The 15,871-nt window shown below is 44.7% G+C and overlaps 1 protein-coding gene across 9 annotated transcripts in view; it reads left to right on the top strand.

The window, feature by feature from the left end:
* The window catches only part of elf1 (E74-like ETS transcription factor 1), a 75,858-nt gene that overhangs the window by 47,748 nt on the left and 12,239 nt on the right, over positions 1-15,871 (top strand). For 7 of the 9 annotated variants that reach the window (XM_045717991.1, XM_045717992.1, XM_045717994.1 and 4 more), the window contains one exon: positions 2,709-3,102. In XM_045717991.1, the coding sequence (XP_045573947.1) occupies positions 3,031-3,102 (72 nt within the window). In that variant the 5' untranslated portion in view covers positions 2,709-3,030. Of the gene's footprint in view, positions 1-2,708; positions 3,286-15,871 lie in introns of those variants that run through there. The other 2 variants (XM_014199075.2, XM_045717995.1) reach the window with 2 other exon arrangements.

Raw genomic sequence — 15,871 nt, 5'->3', positions numbered from 1 at the left:
CCATGATCCGCCCGCCTATCACTCCCTCACTCCTGAAGGGGGCATGGGCAGAGATCATCAGGAAGACTGTGTTCTGTTCCAAACCTATGGTTCCACAGCCCCCCTCATTTACACTGGCCGTCATGACCACGGGTGAGCTCACATCCTTGGGGGGTTGAGGGGTGTGCTACCTCCCTTCCCAAGGGTCTACAGATGGGACATCAAATTGGGACTAGTCTATTTACGGCCACTGGTCTTTGATGGAGTAAAGGGAACCATGTGCTTTTGAAAGTGGAGCAAAACTGACAAGCTAGGGAAAGCACTTCTGAGTTTATGTAAAAACATTCTGTCATGATTCCTGAAGTCATGTTTGTTATCCGTCATTAGATTCTGTAACCTGATCTAACTACATGAAATGGTGGTAGAATTGAACAGTGATATGTTTGTCCATTGTGCGAAGGAAATTAGTTTTCCAGACAGCAGAAACACACTCAACACATTTTGGGAAAGCACAGGGTCTAACGCAGTGCAACGCCCCTGGCTGAAATTATATAGTGGTTGTTATGTAGGGGTTATTATGTAGGGATTATTATGTAGGGGTTGTTATGTAGGGGTTGTTATGTAGGGATTATTATGTAGGGGTTATTATGTAGGGGTTGTTATGTAGGGGTTGTTATGTAGGGGTTGTTATGTAGGGGTTGTTATGTAGGGGTTGTTATGTAGGGGTTATTATGTAGGGCTTATTATGTAGGGGTTGTTATGTAGGGGTTATTATGTAGGGATTATTATGTAGGGGTTATTATGTAGGGGTTGTTATGTAGGGGTTGTTATGTAGGGGTTGTTATGTAGGGGTTGTTATGTAGGGGTTGTTATGTAGGGGTTGTTATGTAGGGGTTGTTATGTAAGGGTTGTTATGTAGGGGTTGTTATGTAGGGATTATTATGTAGGGGTTGTTATGTAGGGGTTGTTATGTAGGGGTTATTATGTAGGGATTATTATGTAGGGATTATTATGTAAGGGTTGTTATGTAGGGGTTGTTATGTAGGGGTTGTTATGTAGGGATTGTTATGTAGAGGTTGTTATGTAGGGATTATTATGTAGGGGTTGTTATGTAGAGGTTGTTATGTAGGGGTTGTTATGTAGGGATTGTTATGTAGGGATTATTATGTAGGGGTTGATATGTAGGGTTTGTTATGTAGGGTTTGTTATGTAGGGATTATTATGTAGGGGTTATTATGTAGTGGTTATTATGTAGGGGTTGTTATATAGGGGTTATTATGTAGGGTTTGTTATGTAGGGTTTGTTATGTAGGGATTATTATGTAGGGGTTATTATGTAGGGTTTGTTATGTAGGGATTATTATGTAGTGGTTATTATGTAGGGGTTGTTATGTAGTGGTTATTCTCAAGGGGTTGTTATGTAGGGGTTGTTATGTAGGGGTTGTTATGTAGGGGTTGTTATGTAGTGGTTATTATGTAGTGGTTATTATGTAGTGGTTATTATGTAGTGGTTATTATGTAGTGGTTATTATGTAGGGGTTATTATGTAGGGGTTATTATGTAGGGGTTATTATGTAGGGGTTATTCTCTAGGGGTTATTATGTAGGGGTTATTCTCTAGGGGTTATTATGTAGGGGTTATTATGTAGGGGTTGTTATGTAGGGGTTGTTCTCTAGGGGTTATTATGTATGGGTTATTATGTAGTGGTTATTATGTAGGGATTATTATGTAGGGATTATTATGTAGGGATTGTTATGTAGGGATTGTTATTTAGGGGTTATTATGTAGGGTTAAGTGCCTTGCTCAAGGACCCAACGGTGCTGGATGGTAGTTATGATCTGACACCAGCAGAAATGGTGGTCATGACACTTTACATAATGTTGAACATCACACTGGTATAACCTATAGGAGACAGGCAGCTATAATCACACACATTTAACATTAATATAGGTACTCACCAAGGAGACAGGCAGCTATAATCACACACAGTTTCAAGGGAGTGCAAGAGTAACTAAATGTGAAGCCGGGTGATGTATATATTGGAAAGCGTGGTGCATTTTTCAGTCTGCTCAGTGCTACTCTTGATTCTACTTTGGAAGATTGTGAGAGGACCTGTTAAGCAGGCAGGCGGTTGGGGCCCTCTGAGCCAAGCAGGCAGGCGGTTGGGGCCCTCTGAGCCAAGCAGGCAGGCGGTTGGGGCCCTCTGAGCCAAGCAGGAACCAAGGATCTGAATTATCCACTGGAACCAGCAGTCTTGTCATGGGAGCAAGCAAAGAGTCAGGCCCATGGCTGTCTCCTAGATCCTTTTCACACTTTGGTGCCGACCCGAACCGTACTGTGCTGGCTGGGATATTTTTCTTACTTTTTGGTTTCAAACACATAAACACACAGACGATACGTCGGCTGCGAGCCTCACACTATGAGTGTGGTTGTTAAACCCTCTCAGAAATTTCAAATACTTTGTTTTGTTTCACGGTCATAGGTGGTTTAGTGAATCTTGCTCGCGTGATGAGTAACATTGCCTATGACCTGAAGACTTGCGTTAACACTCAGAGGCTTAGTTTAACAGGCTTAGTGCTTATAGGCTTTATTTCATCAGGCGGACACAGTCTTGTGGTGCACGAGACCCAGGTTCGACTTTGAACCCCAGTCAGTCACAGCTGGTCTTACACACACTTGGCTCCTAATGACTGTTTACTGACATGTTCCTCTCTCTCACCTCTCTCTCAGGCAGGTGTAGATGCTCCAGACGCAGCAGGCCCCAGGAAGAGGCTGCCTCCATCCATCAGCGCGGCTCTTCTCTGATTCCTGGGTCTCTCAGTCGCACTTTGCACCACACCTTAACAGGGACCACAGAGAAAAGAAACAGGAGTGAGGAGGCCACTGGATATTCTCAAGAAGGGAAGCCATTTTGTTTTGACCCACAGTATCACTGACCTTTCAACCTTTGGTTCAATCTGGTGGTTTCCTTGTTATTGGACACTCCCTAGAGGGGTAGGAAATCACCCTCCCCGTCTGTCCGTCTGCGTCCTACCGTCAGACCTCCATCACTATGGCGACCGCGGTGCAGCCCAACGAGCTGGTGTTTGAGTTCGCTAGCAATGGGATGGATGAGATAAACCAGGTACCTGTCATTACATTGGAGTTTAGCAGTAGTCGATATCAGTAGTGCTATCATGATGTACCACTACCACCAATATAGAAAAGTTCAAGATGGAGTCTGCAGTAGGGGGAAACGGCACCACTGGCCACCTCACCACCATTGTTATAGTTTTTGCTGCTGAGCTGAGGTGCATCGCGCAACATGGTAAAAAAACTTGCAGTATATATTGTGCTCTTCTAACGAGCGTGCAATAATGTCTGAGGGGGAAAAAAACTGTGTTCGTTGTTTGCAGTAACTTCTTTGTTGTTGTAATATCGCATCGGATGTGCCTGATTCACCATTAAGGATTCCAGTATGTCAATCTAAGTAACATAATACTAAAATCCCCATCAAAATCTGTCAATTTAAGCTAGTGCATAGGCTGCATCTCAATCCACCGCATCCGCCTATGTCGGCCTTCCGCGTCTGTGGTGGAAAGTGGCCGAGCTACAGCAGTGTTTTTCAGAGCATGAGACATCCCCGAAAATCTGTCTTCTCATGAAAACGGCTCTATTATGACCACTCTATGGATAGGATAGATTCTCACTCTCTCTTTTCCCCACAAGTGTCATGGAACTCATCTGAAGGTAACCCATACAAGTTCATGGAAATATGGAGGTAGTTTTGTGCCAACAAAAACCATGGGTTAAGTCCAAAAAAAATCAAAAAATATTTCCTGAGCTTTCTTATATCTGCTAGATATAGGTCAGATACTTCAAAACCTTATTCCTTATGATTTATTTTTGGACTGTCTTTTTTTCCATTTATGAATGTGTTATTCAGTGCATTTCTATGAGCTATAGTAGGCCAAATTCAATATTTTATCAAATAATTGTAAATGTAAAGGGGTACTAAAATTCTAAATCAAATAGCTAAATGATCCATGGTATGATCATCTTAAAATAATTCCATATGTTAGCTTAGTATGGAGAGCTGGAGAGAAGGAGTGGAGTATGAAGGGATGGCAAGGAGAGGGCTGGGAAATGGCGTGTGGGCTGTTGGGAGGACAGAGACGGAAAGTGTGAGAGACCTGGAGTTGGGACTCTTTTAGTGTGCGTGGGAGGAGAGGGTGGGGCTTTGCCAGGACCAAGTCAATTTACAGCACAAAATGTATGTGTAAGTGCACTTCAGTGCCCAGGTGTGTTTATCTTACCTCCACATCTTTGTCTGAATTCTGTGGAACAGGTTTGTGTGCGTGTGTGCCCGATGTTTGTGCAGTGTGTGTGTGCGCGTGTTTGTGTGTCTCTGCGTTTTGTATTTGTGTAGATGTGGAGGGATGAGTTATCGCTGGATCCTCTTGCCTGAATGTCCTGGTTCATGCCTAACCAGACATACCTGTTGTGTGGAAATAACACAGGCCTCCTCTAGGGTTTCTCCCTCCGCAGAGAATTACATCGCCTGTCCACCTGGTAGCTTGAAAAAAGCTCTTAAACTTAACTTATATATATTTAGTACTAACGCTAACGAAGGTGGCCATTTTGTTTTTGCCGGAGCTAGCTAGTCTGAAGGGTTTATCTTTCCGTATGGGGGCTGTTGGAATCAGAGAAGGCTACAGCTAGCCTAGCTTGCAGGACAGTAATGACTAGCCATCTTATATTGGATTTTACAGTCAATAAGTAGCTCCCTGAATCAGAGCCATGGTGTAATGACCTCAGAATGATGTTTAGCTCAGTTCAGTGTCTGAAAGCTGCTATTAGAGTTCTATGGCAGTCTGCTGTGAGAGTTCTATGGCAGGCTGCTGTGAGAGTTCTATGGCAGCCTGCTGTGAGAGTTCTATGGCAGCCTGCTGTGAGAGTTCTATGGCAGCCTGCTGTGAGAGTTCTATGGCAGCCTGCTAGTATAGTTCTATGGCAGCCTGCTAGTAGAGTTCTATGGCAGCCTGCTAGTAGAGTTCTATGGCAGCCTGCTGTGACAGTTTTATGGCAGTCTGCTAGTAGAGTTCTATGGCAGCCTGCTAGTAGAGTTCTATGGCAGCCTGCTGTGGTCATACACTTACATTATTTACATCCTGTAGTACTAACTCAAAAAAGTTCTGGGACACTGTAAAGTCCATGGAGAATAAGAGCACCTCCTCCCAGCTGCCCACTGCTCTGAGGCTAGGAAACACTGTTACCACCGATAAATCCACTATAATTGAGAATTTCAATAAGCGTTTCTCTACGGCTGGCCATGCTTTCCACCTGGCTACCCCTACCCCGGTCAACTGCCCGGCACCCTCCACAGCAACCCGCCAAAGCCATCACCATTTCTCCTTCACCCAAATCCAGATAGCTGATGTTCTGAAAGAGCTGCAAAATCTGGACCCATACAAATCAGCCAGGGTAGACAATCTGGACCCTCTCTTTCTAAAATTATCTGCCCAAATTGTTGCAACCCCTATTACTAGCCAGTTCAAACTCTCTTTCGTATCGTCTGAGATTCCCAAAGATTGGAAAGCTGCCGCGGTCATCCCCCTCTTCAAAGGGGCTGACACTCTTGACCCAAACTGCTACAGACCTATATCTATCCAACCCTGTCTTTCTAAGGTCTTCGAAAGCCAAGTTAACAAACAGATTACCGACCATTTCGAATCCCACCGCACCTTTTCCGCTATGCAATCTGGTTTCAGAGGTGGTCATGGGTGCACCTCAGCCACGCTCAAGGTCCTAAATGACATCATAACCGCCATCGATAAGAGACATTACTGTGCAGCCGTATTCATCGACCTGGCCAAGGCTTTCGACTCTATCAATCACCACATTCTTATTGGCAGACTCGACAGCCTTGGTTTCTCAAATGATTGCCTCGCCTGGTTTACCAACTACTTCTCTGATAGAGTTCAGTGTGTCAAATCGGAGGGCCTGTTGTCTGAACCTCTGGCAGTCTCTATGGGTGTCCCACAGGGTTCAATTCTCGGGCCGACTCTCTTCTCTGTATACATCAATGATGTTGCTCTTGCTGCTGGTGATTCTCTGATCCACCTCTACGCAGACGACACCATTCTGTATACTTCTGGCCCCTCTTTGGACACTGTGTTAACTAACCTCCAGACGAGCTTCAATGCCATACAACTCTCCTGCCGTGGCCTCCAACTGTTCTTAAACGCAGGTAAAATTAAATGCATGCTATTGATTCGATCACTGCCCGCACTTGCTCGCCCGTCCAGCATCACTACTCTGCACGTCTCTGACTTAGAATACGTGGACTACAAATACCTGGGTGTCTGGTTAGACTGTAAACTCTCCTTCCAGACTCACATTAAGCATCTCCAATCCAAAATTAAATCTAGAATCGGCTTCCTATATCGCAACAAAGCATCCTTCACTCATGCTGCCAAACACACCCTCGTAAAACTGACCATCCTACCGATCCTCGACTTTGGTGATGTCATCTATAAAATAGCCTCCAACACTCTACTCAACAAACTGGATGCAGTCTATCACAGTGCCATCCGTTTTGTCACCAAAGCCCCATACACTACCCACCATTGCGACCTGTATGCTCTCGTTGGTTGGCCCTCGCTACATACTCGTCGCCAAACCCACTGGCTACAGGTTATCTACAAGTCTCTGCTAGCTAAACCCCCGCCTTATCTCAGCTCACTGGTCACCATAGCAGCACCCACTCGTAGCACGTGCTCCAGCAGGTATATCTCACTGGCCACCCCCAAAGCCAATTCCTCCTTTGGCCGCCTTTCCTTCCAGTTCTCTGCTGCCAATGACTGGAACGAACTGCAAAGATCTCTGAAGCTGGAGACTCTCCATCACTAGCTTTAAGCACCAGCTGTCAGAGCAGCTCACAGATCACTACAAATGTACATAGCCCATCTGTAAACAGCCCATCTATCTACCTACCACATCCCCATACTGTATTTATTTATCTTGCTCCTTTGCATCCCAGTATCTCTACTTGCACGTTCATCTTCTGCACATCTACCATTCCAGTGTTTAATTGCTATATTGTAATTACTTCGCCACCATGGCCTATTTATTGCCTTAACTTACCTCATTTGCACTCACTGTATATAGACTTTTTGTTTTCTTTTGTTCTACTGTATTATTGACTGTATGTTTTGTTTATTTCATGTGTAACTCTCTGTTGTTGTATGTGTCGAATTGCTACGCTTTATCTTGGCCAGGTCGCAGTTGCAAATGACAACTTGTTCTCAACTAGCCTACCTGGTTAAATAAAGGTGAAATAAAAAAACACCAACTCCCACATTTAACTGAACAGTCATTCAAGTACAGAACTCCATAAGATCTAGTCTCTCAAAAGCACACCCCTTTTTAATTACTTCAGTTATCTGTGCTGTGGCAATGTTTTCCATTCACTTCCTCTATCAGCCCCATTAGGGGATGTTAAAAGTAGGTAGGTGGGGCTAACAACGGTGTCATAGGCAGGTAAAGCAGAACCGAGTTGATTATAGGGGAACCTCTCACACACAGGGGCTTGCTTTCATAGCCGAAACTGGGAACTTGGAGATGAAAATCCCACAGTGATCGTTATCTCTCTGGTTTCCCTAGAGGCAGCCATTATGGCGCTTGTGTAATTCGTTCTAAATTCCATACTCTGTTTTACACCTTTTAATTAGCTGAGAGTGTCTCTTGACTCCTTCTGGTCAACATGATACCGGGCCGCCATGTTTTCATGGTACCGGGCCGCCATGTTTTCATGGTACCGGGCCGCCATGCTTTCATGGTACCGGGCCGCCATGCTTTCATGGTACCGGGCCGCCATGCTTTCATGTTACCGGGCCGCCATGTTTTCATGGTACCAGGCCGCCATGTTTTCATGGTACCAGGCCGCCATGCTTTCATGGTACTGGGCCGCCATGCTTTCATGGTACCAGGCCGCCATGCTTTCATGTTACCGGGCCACCATGTTTTCATGGTACCGGGCCGCCATGCTTTCATGGTACCGGGCCGCCATGCTTTCATGGTACCGGGCCGCCATGTTTTCATGGTACCGGGCCGCCATGCTTTCATGGTACCGGGCCGCCATGTTTTCATGGTACCGGGCCGCCATGTTTTCATGGTACAGGGCCCCCATGTTTTCATGGTACTGGGCCACCACGTTTTCATGATACCGGTCCGTTTCGTTTTCATGATACTGGGCCGCCAAGCTTTCATGGTACTGGGCTGTTTCTTTTTCATGATACTGGGCGGCCATGTTTTTATGGTACTGGGCCGCCACGCTTTCATGGTACTGGGCCGCCACGCTTTCATGGTACTGGGCCGCCACGCTTTCATGGTACTGGGCCGCCACGCTTTCATGGTACTGGGCCACCACGCTTTCATGGTACTGGGCCGCCACATTTTCATGGTACTGGACCGCCACGCTTTCATGGTACTGGGCCACCATGTTTTCATGATACTGGGCTGTTTCTTTTTCTTCATACTGGGCGGCCATGTTTTGATGATACTGGGCCGCCATGTTTTCCTGTGTGGGGTGTATCACAACGAAGATTCACCAAGTTAGCCATTCTACAGATATAGCTCTTTTGTTACAGAACTGGAGCTGACATGGGTTATTGAGAATATTGGGTGCATCCTGTTTCCATTGATCATCCTTGAGATGTTTCTACAACTTGATTGGAGTCCACCTGTGGTCAACTCAATTGATGGGACATGATTTGGAAAGGCACTCACCTGTCTATATAAGATCCCACAGTTGACAATGCATGTCAAAACAAAAACCAAGCCATGAGGTCGAAGGAATTGTCCGTAGAGCTCCGAGATAGGATTGTGTCAGGGCACAGATCTGGGGAAGGGTACCAAAACATTTCTGCAGTATTGAAGGTGGCCTCCATCATTCTTAAATGGAAGAAGTTTGGAACCACCAAGACTCTTCCTAGAGCTGTCCACCCGGCCAAACTGAGCAATTGGAGGAGAAGGGCCTTGGTCAGGGAGGTGACCAAGAACCCGATGGTCACTCTGACAGAGCTCCAGAGTTCCTCTGTGGAGATGTGAGAACCTTCCAGAAGGACAACCATCTCTGCAGCATTCCACCAATCAGGCCTTTATGGTAGAGTGGCCAGACAGAAGCCACTCCTCAGTAAAAGGCACATGACAGCACACTTGGAGTTTGCTAAAAGGCACCTAAAGGACTCTCAGACTATGAGAAACAAGATTCTGTGGTCTGATGAAACCAAGATTGAACTCTTTGGCCTGAATGTCAAGCGTCACTTCTGGAGGAAAGCTGGCACCATCTCTACAGTGAAGCATGGTGGTGGCAGCATCATGCTGTGGGGATGTTTTTCAGCAGCAGGGACTGGGAGACTTGTCAGGAGAGATGAACGGAGCAAAGTACCGAGAGATCCTTGATGAAAATCTGATCCAGAGCGCTCAGGATCTCAGACAAGGGCGAAGGTTCACATTCAAACAGGACAATGACCCTAAGCACACAGCCAAGACAACACAGGAGTGGCTTCGGGACAAGCCTCTGAATGTCCTTGGGTGGCCCAGCCAGAGCCCGGACTTGAACACGATCTAACATCTCTGGAGAGACCTGAAAATAGCTGTGCAGCAACGCTCCCCATCCAACCTGACAGAGCTTGAGAGGATCTGCAGAGAAGAATGGGAGAAACTCCCCAAATACAGGTGTGCCAAGCTTGTAGCGTCATACCCAAGAAGACTAGAGGCAGTAATCGCTGCCAATGGTGCTTCAGCAAAGTACTGAGTAAAGGGTCTTATGTAAATATGATAATTCAGTTGTAATTTTTTATACATTTGCAAAAATGTTTTTGCTTTGTCATTATGGGGTATTGTGTGTAGATTGATGAGGGGAAAAAATGATTTTATTAATTTTAGAATAAGGCTGTAACATAATAAAATGTGGAACGAGTGAAGGGGTCTGAATACTTTCCGAATGCACTGTATGTACGAAAGCTACCTAGCTGGCTAACTATTTGATCCTGCTTTGTGACAAACCCTCCAGGTGCAACTGAGCCCCATTACGTCAAAACAACAACAGTAGACAGACACAGACATCTTCTGCCCCGTCAGCAGATTCTGTGTGGGATTCAGTCTGTCATGGTCTGGTCCTGCTATGGAGGGGAGACAGTGTGGGGTTTAATACACTGCAGTGAACTCAGCAGACTCAGTGGTGCTCTGTTCATGTCTGGATACACACGTGTGCTCACGGACTCACTCACTCACATCAGTGAACCCACACGGGGCTCCCTACTGACTGAGATGCTACTATGGACTGAGAACATTACGTCAATGACATTTCGTCTTTTACAGTCAAGCACACAACAACAGCACCCTTTATTTTAAACTTCCCAAGTGGTCTCGTGGCCCACTGTTGACCATTAGTGCTGACATCATGGAAATGCATTTTGCTTGGACGCTGTTCTGAAAATTCCGATATTGTCTATGAAGTTATTAGAACAGTCCCTGAACTCGTAGCTATGTTTACATAGTTGAATTGTATGGTAATGACCCATAGAGGATTAATGATTCAACATAATGCAGTTGTGTGTGGCATTGTGCTGTTAGTGTACTGTTAGTTCTCTGGTTAAAGTGTAGCATTGAGTGAATGTAGCCTTGGACTCCCTAGTCCTTCCATGGGGCTCAAGGCTCAAAGCTCAGACACCTGGAATTCCCTGGGTTCAACCACAACAATGGAAACTTGTGATTTAGAGGAGAGAGAGAGAGAGAGAGAATTCTGACCCATAGAAATATAATTACTAGAATGGACAAGAATTACCAAAAAAGCAGAACCAATATAATGTTCCACAACATAACAAGGACTATCTCAAGGGATTGGAAAGGTAAAGTCCTACAACTCTGAACGTCGTTAGGCTATTCCATTAAAACCGATTTGGAAGTTTAAGTATAAATGTTGTTACTGCCTTTCAGTATGGCTAAGTATTTGGCCACTAATTGTTTTGTAATGATTGAGAACTTGCATGAACTGTTTGAGCAGGACAAAGCGTCACAGATCATATGATAACCAGGTAATGAGCTGTAGTCTGCTGCCATCTCTTGGTTATTTTCAGAAACTGACACTGAATTAATTTGTTTCCTCTGGCTATGAGAGTGCAGGCACTGTGATCAGGCTATAATACTTTGCACCATTTCATTAGAGCATTTTTGTTTGTTTGATATTTAGAATAGCTTAACCTAAAGGAAAAGACCTGCAAGCTAGGAGTCCTGCCTGCTCCATGTTTTTTTTTCAAGCTGGGACTGGAGCTTTTAGGGCATGGGTCATGCCACAAATTCAGTGCCTTTTGAGATTTGTAACTTGGTGAAAAAAAACATTTGATTTTACCTCATTTTAACATTCTGTCATAAAGAGCACATGTTCAACCTAATAAAATAACAGTTTTCCCATTTCATAAAAAATGACTATAGTAAGTGCCTATTAAGTGCCAAATAAAGTAACAGGGTTGACGATGTCATCTTAAATCAGCCATGAATCCCCTTGTGACAGGGGGAATGGAAGGTTGTTGTGTGCAGCAGGGATGGACAATTGAATGCAAGCTGAAGCTTCACAATAAAAAATAAACATTTCCACCACGAAACACCAGAAAATGTACAAATAGAGTAGAACCAGCTCACCTGCTTTTACACCATCATTTGGCTATTAGATGTTCAACATTTATTTTGAAAATAGTATTTAAAAGGGAATCTTTTCATCATATTAAAAACGAGAGTTCAGTTCATGTAGCAAGGTTGACCTTAAAATGAGAGACCAAAAAAAAACATCTTAAAATTCATCACTAATCACATGAAATAAATAATAATCTTTACAAATCACGTTGTCAAAGTAAAACAAATAATTAGAGCTTTACAACGATGATAAAAACGTGGAGACATTTTGGGGTTAAGTGGGTTAAAATTCGTGGAAGTCACAGAAGGTGCATGGAGGGACATTTTGGCACTTAAGTCTTTATTCATATACATTTTTTTGATTTATTGAATTCTCAATGTGGTCTGTATTAAAGGGCACATTATTGAATATAACATGCTTTTCAATATTTGTGCACAATTTATACCTAAGATATCAAAGGGACGCAAAAGACACTCATTTCGTGGAACCACCCACGTTATGGGAAAAAACTAACGGAAAGAGGTGCCATCCACACTGCTTCATGTTATGGTACTGTTGAAGAGAGCAAAATAACAGTGTGCTGAAGGAAAGTAAAACTGTGTGTTTACTCCACAAGGACCTCACGCAATGAGAAAAGCTTGTTGTGTCCACATGTCCTGTCTAGGAAACTAACTGCCATGTCACATGGGTAGGCCTACTGTAGACAGCGTTTCCCCTACCATTGTATAGGGCGATATATGTATTTAAATAGACCCTGGATGTTTGCTTCCAACCTGCCTGGAAAATAAGCTAGTAGAAACACTGGTGTAAGTGGTCAGTGTTCAAAGGGTTGCCAGGTGGGCTTGGTTTCCATACGCTACAGTTTCTTACCCACTGAGCATACCAAACATTAAGAACACCTCCCTAATATTGAGTTGCTCCCCCCCATTTGCCCTCCGAACAGCCTCAATTCGTTGGGGCATGGACTCTACAAGGTGTCGAAGGCTTTCCACAGGGATGCTGGCCCATGTTGACTCAAATGATTCCCACAGTTGGGTTCCCGAGTGTCGCAGCGATCTAAGGCTTTGCATCTCAGTGCTAGAGGCGTCACTACAGACCCTGGTTTGATCCCGGGCTGTATCACAACCGGCCGTGATCGGGAGACCCATAGGGCAGTGCACAATAGGCCCAGCGTCGTCCGGGTTGGGGGAGGGTTTGGCCAGGGTAGGCCGTCATTGTAAAATAATAATTTGTTCTTAACCGACTTGCCAAGTTAAATAAAGGTTAAATAAAATAAAAAAGTTGGCTGGATGTCCTTTGGGTGATGGACCATTCTTGATACACACGAGAAACGGTTGAGCATGAAAAACCCAGCAGCATTGCAGTCCTTGACACAAACCGGTGCGCCTGTCACCTAGTACCATAACCCATTCAAAGGCACTTAAATATTTTGTCTTGCTTATTCACCCTCTGAATGGCACACATGCACAATCCATTTCTCAATTGTCTCAAGGCTTAAAAATCCTTCTTTAACCTGTCTTCTCCCCTTCATCTACACTGATTGAAGTAGATTTAACAAGTTCCATCAATAACGGATCATAGCTTTCACCTGGTCAGTCTATATCGTGGAAAGAGCAGGTGTTCTTAATGTTTTTTTATACTCAAGTGTACTCAGTTTGGCCAGAGCTCTGGTAATTTCCTCTTCCCATGTTCAGAAATGTTGTGCTGGAAATGAGGGAGCGTGTCTGGAAATTCCCAGCAACAAGACACAGGGGTATGAAGTATGAAAGGAGGGAATGGGCTGACAGTGTTCATGAGGTATGATGGGTGTGAATGGGTTGATCGTATTCATGAGGTATGAAAGGAGCAAATGGGTTGACAGTGTTCATGAGGTATGATACTGTAGGAGTAAATGGGTTAACAGTGTTCATTTATTTTATTGAAAAATATATATATTTCACCTTTATTTAACCAGTTAGGCCTGTTGAGAACAAGTTCTCATTTACAACTGCGACCTGGCCAAGATAAAGAAAAGTTACACATGGGATAAACAAACATACAGTCAATAACACAATAGAAAAGTCTACATACAGTATGTGCAAATGTGGTAAGATTAGGGAGGTAAGGCAATAAATAGGCCATAGTGGTGAAATAATAAAATGTTTGCAATTAAACACTGGAGTGATAGATGTGCAGAAGATGAATGTGCAAGTAGAGATACTGGGGTGCAAAGGAGCAAAAAATAAATAACAATATGGGGATGAGGTAGTTGGGTGGGCTATTTACAGATGGGCTGTGTACAGGTGCAATGATCGGTAAGCTGCTCTGACAGCTGATGCTTGAAGTCAAGTGAGGGAGATATAAGACTCCAGCTTCAGTGATTTTTGCAATTCGTTCCAGTCATTGGCAGCAGAGAACTGGAAGGAAAGGCGGCCAAAGGAGGAGTTGGCTTTGGGGATGACCAGTGAAATATACCTGCTGGAGCGCGTGCTACGGGTGGGTGCTGCTATGGTGACCAGTGAGCTGAGATAAGGCAGGGCTTTACCTAGCAAAGACTTAGATGACCTGGAGCCAGTGGGTTTGGTGACGAATATGAAGCGAGGGCCAGCCAACGAGAGCATACAGGTCGCAGTGGTGGGTAGTATATGGGGCTTCGGTGACAAAACAGATAGCACTGTGATAGACTACATCCAATTTGCTGAGTAGAGTGTTGAAGGCTATTTTGTAAATGACATCGCCGAAGTCAAGGATCGGTAGGATAATCAGTTTTATGAGGGTATGATTGGCAGCATGAGTGAAGGATACTTTGTTGCAAAATAGGAAGCCGATTCTAGATTTAATTTGGGATTGTAGATACTTAATGTGAGTCTGGAAGGAGAGTTTACAGTCTAACCAGACACCTAGGTATTTGTAGTTGTCCACATATTCCAAGTCAGAACCGTCCAGAGTAGTGATGCTAGTCGGGCGGGCGGGTGCGGACAGCAATCGGTTGAAGATCATACATTTCGTTTTCTAGTATTTAAAAGCAGTTGGAGGCCACGGAAAGAGTGTTGTATGGCATTGAGGCTCATTTGGAGGTTTGCTAACACAGTGTCCAAAGAAGGAACAGATGTATACAGAATGGTGTCGTCTGCGTAGAGGTGGATCAGAGAATCACCAGCAGCAACAGCGATATCATAGATATATGCAGAGAAAAGAGTCGGCCCGAGAATTGAACCCTGTGGGACCCCCATAGAGACTGCCAGAGGTCCGGACAACAGGCCCTCCGGTATGACACACTGAACTCTATCTGAGAAGTAGTTGGTGAACCAGGTGAGGCAGTCATTTGAGAAACCAAGGCTATTGAGTCTGCCAATAAGAATGCGGTGACTGACAGAGTCAAAAGCCTTGGCCAGGTTGAAGACGGGCCAGGTCAATTAGAAAGGCCTGCTCGCTGAAGTGTTTTAGGGAGCGTTTGACAGTGATGAGGGGTGGTCGTTTGACCTTACGCACGCAGGCAATGAGGCAGTGATCGCTGAGTTCCTGCTTGAAGACAGTAGAGGTGTATTTAGAGGGCAAGTTGGTCAGGATGATATCTATGAGGGTGCTCACGGTTACGGATTTAGGGTTGTACCTGGTAGGTTCCTTGATAATTTGTGTGAGATTGAGGGTATCTAGCTTAGATTGTAGGACGGCCGGGGTGTTAAGCATATCCCAGTTTAGGTCACCTAACAGTACGAACTCTGAAGATAGATGGGGGGCAATCAATTCACATATGGTGTCCAGGGCACAGCCGGGGGCTGAAGGTGGTCTATAACAAGCGGCAATGGTGAGAGACTTGTTTCTGGAAAGGTGGATTTTTAGAAGTAGAAGCTCGAATTGTTTGGGCACAGATCTGGATAGTATGACAGAACTCTGCAGGCTATCTCTGCAGTAGATTGCAACTTCACCCCCTTTGGCAGTTCTATCATCTTGGAAGATGTTATAGTTAGGGATGAAAATTTCTGGATATTTGGTGGCTTTCCTAAGCCATGATTCAGACACGGCTAGGACATCAGGGTTAGCGGAGTGTGCTAAAGCAGTGAATAAAACAAACATAGGGAGGAGGCTTCTGATGTTAACATGCATGAAACCAAGGCTTTTACGGTTACAGAAGTCAACAAATGGGAGCGCCTGGGGAATGTGAGTGGTGCTTGGGGCTGCAGGCCCTGGGTTAACCTCTACATCACCAGAGGAACAGAGGAGGAGTAGGATAAGG

Source organism: Salmo salar, chromosome ssa05 (assembly GCF_905237065.1).
Source record: "Salmo salar chromosome ssa05, Ssal_v3.1, whole genome shotgun sequence".
NCBI classification, from domain to species: domain Eukaryota; kingdom Metazoa; phylum Chordata; class Actinopteri; order Salmoniformes; family Salmonidae; genus Salmo; species Salmo salar.
The sequence above is the reverse complement of the archived record's forward strand: the minus strand, read 5'-3'. Positions and strand labels throughout refer to the sequence as shown.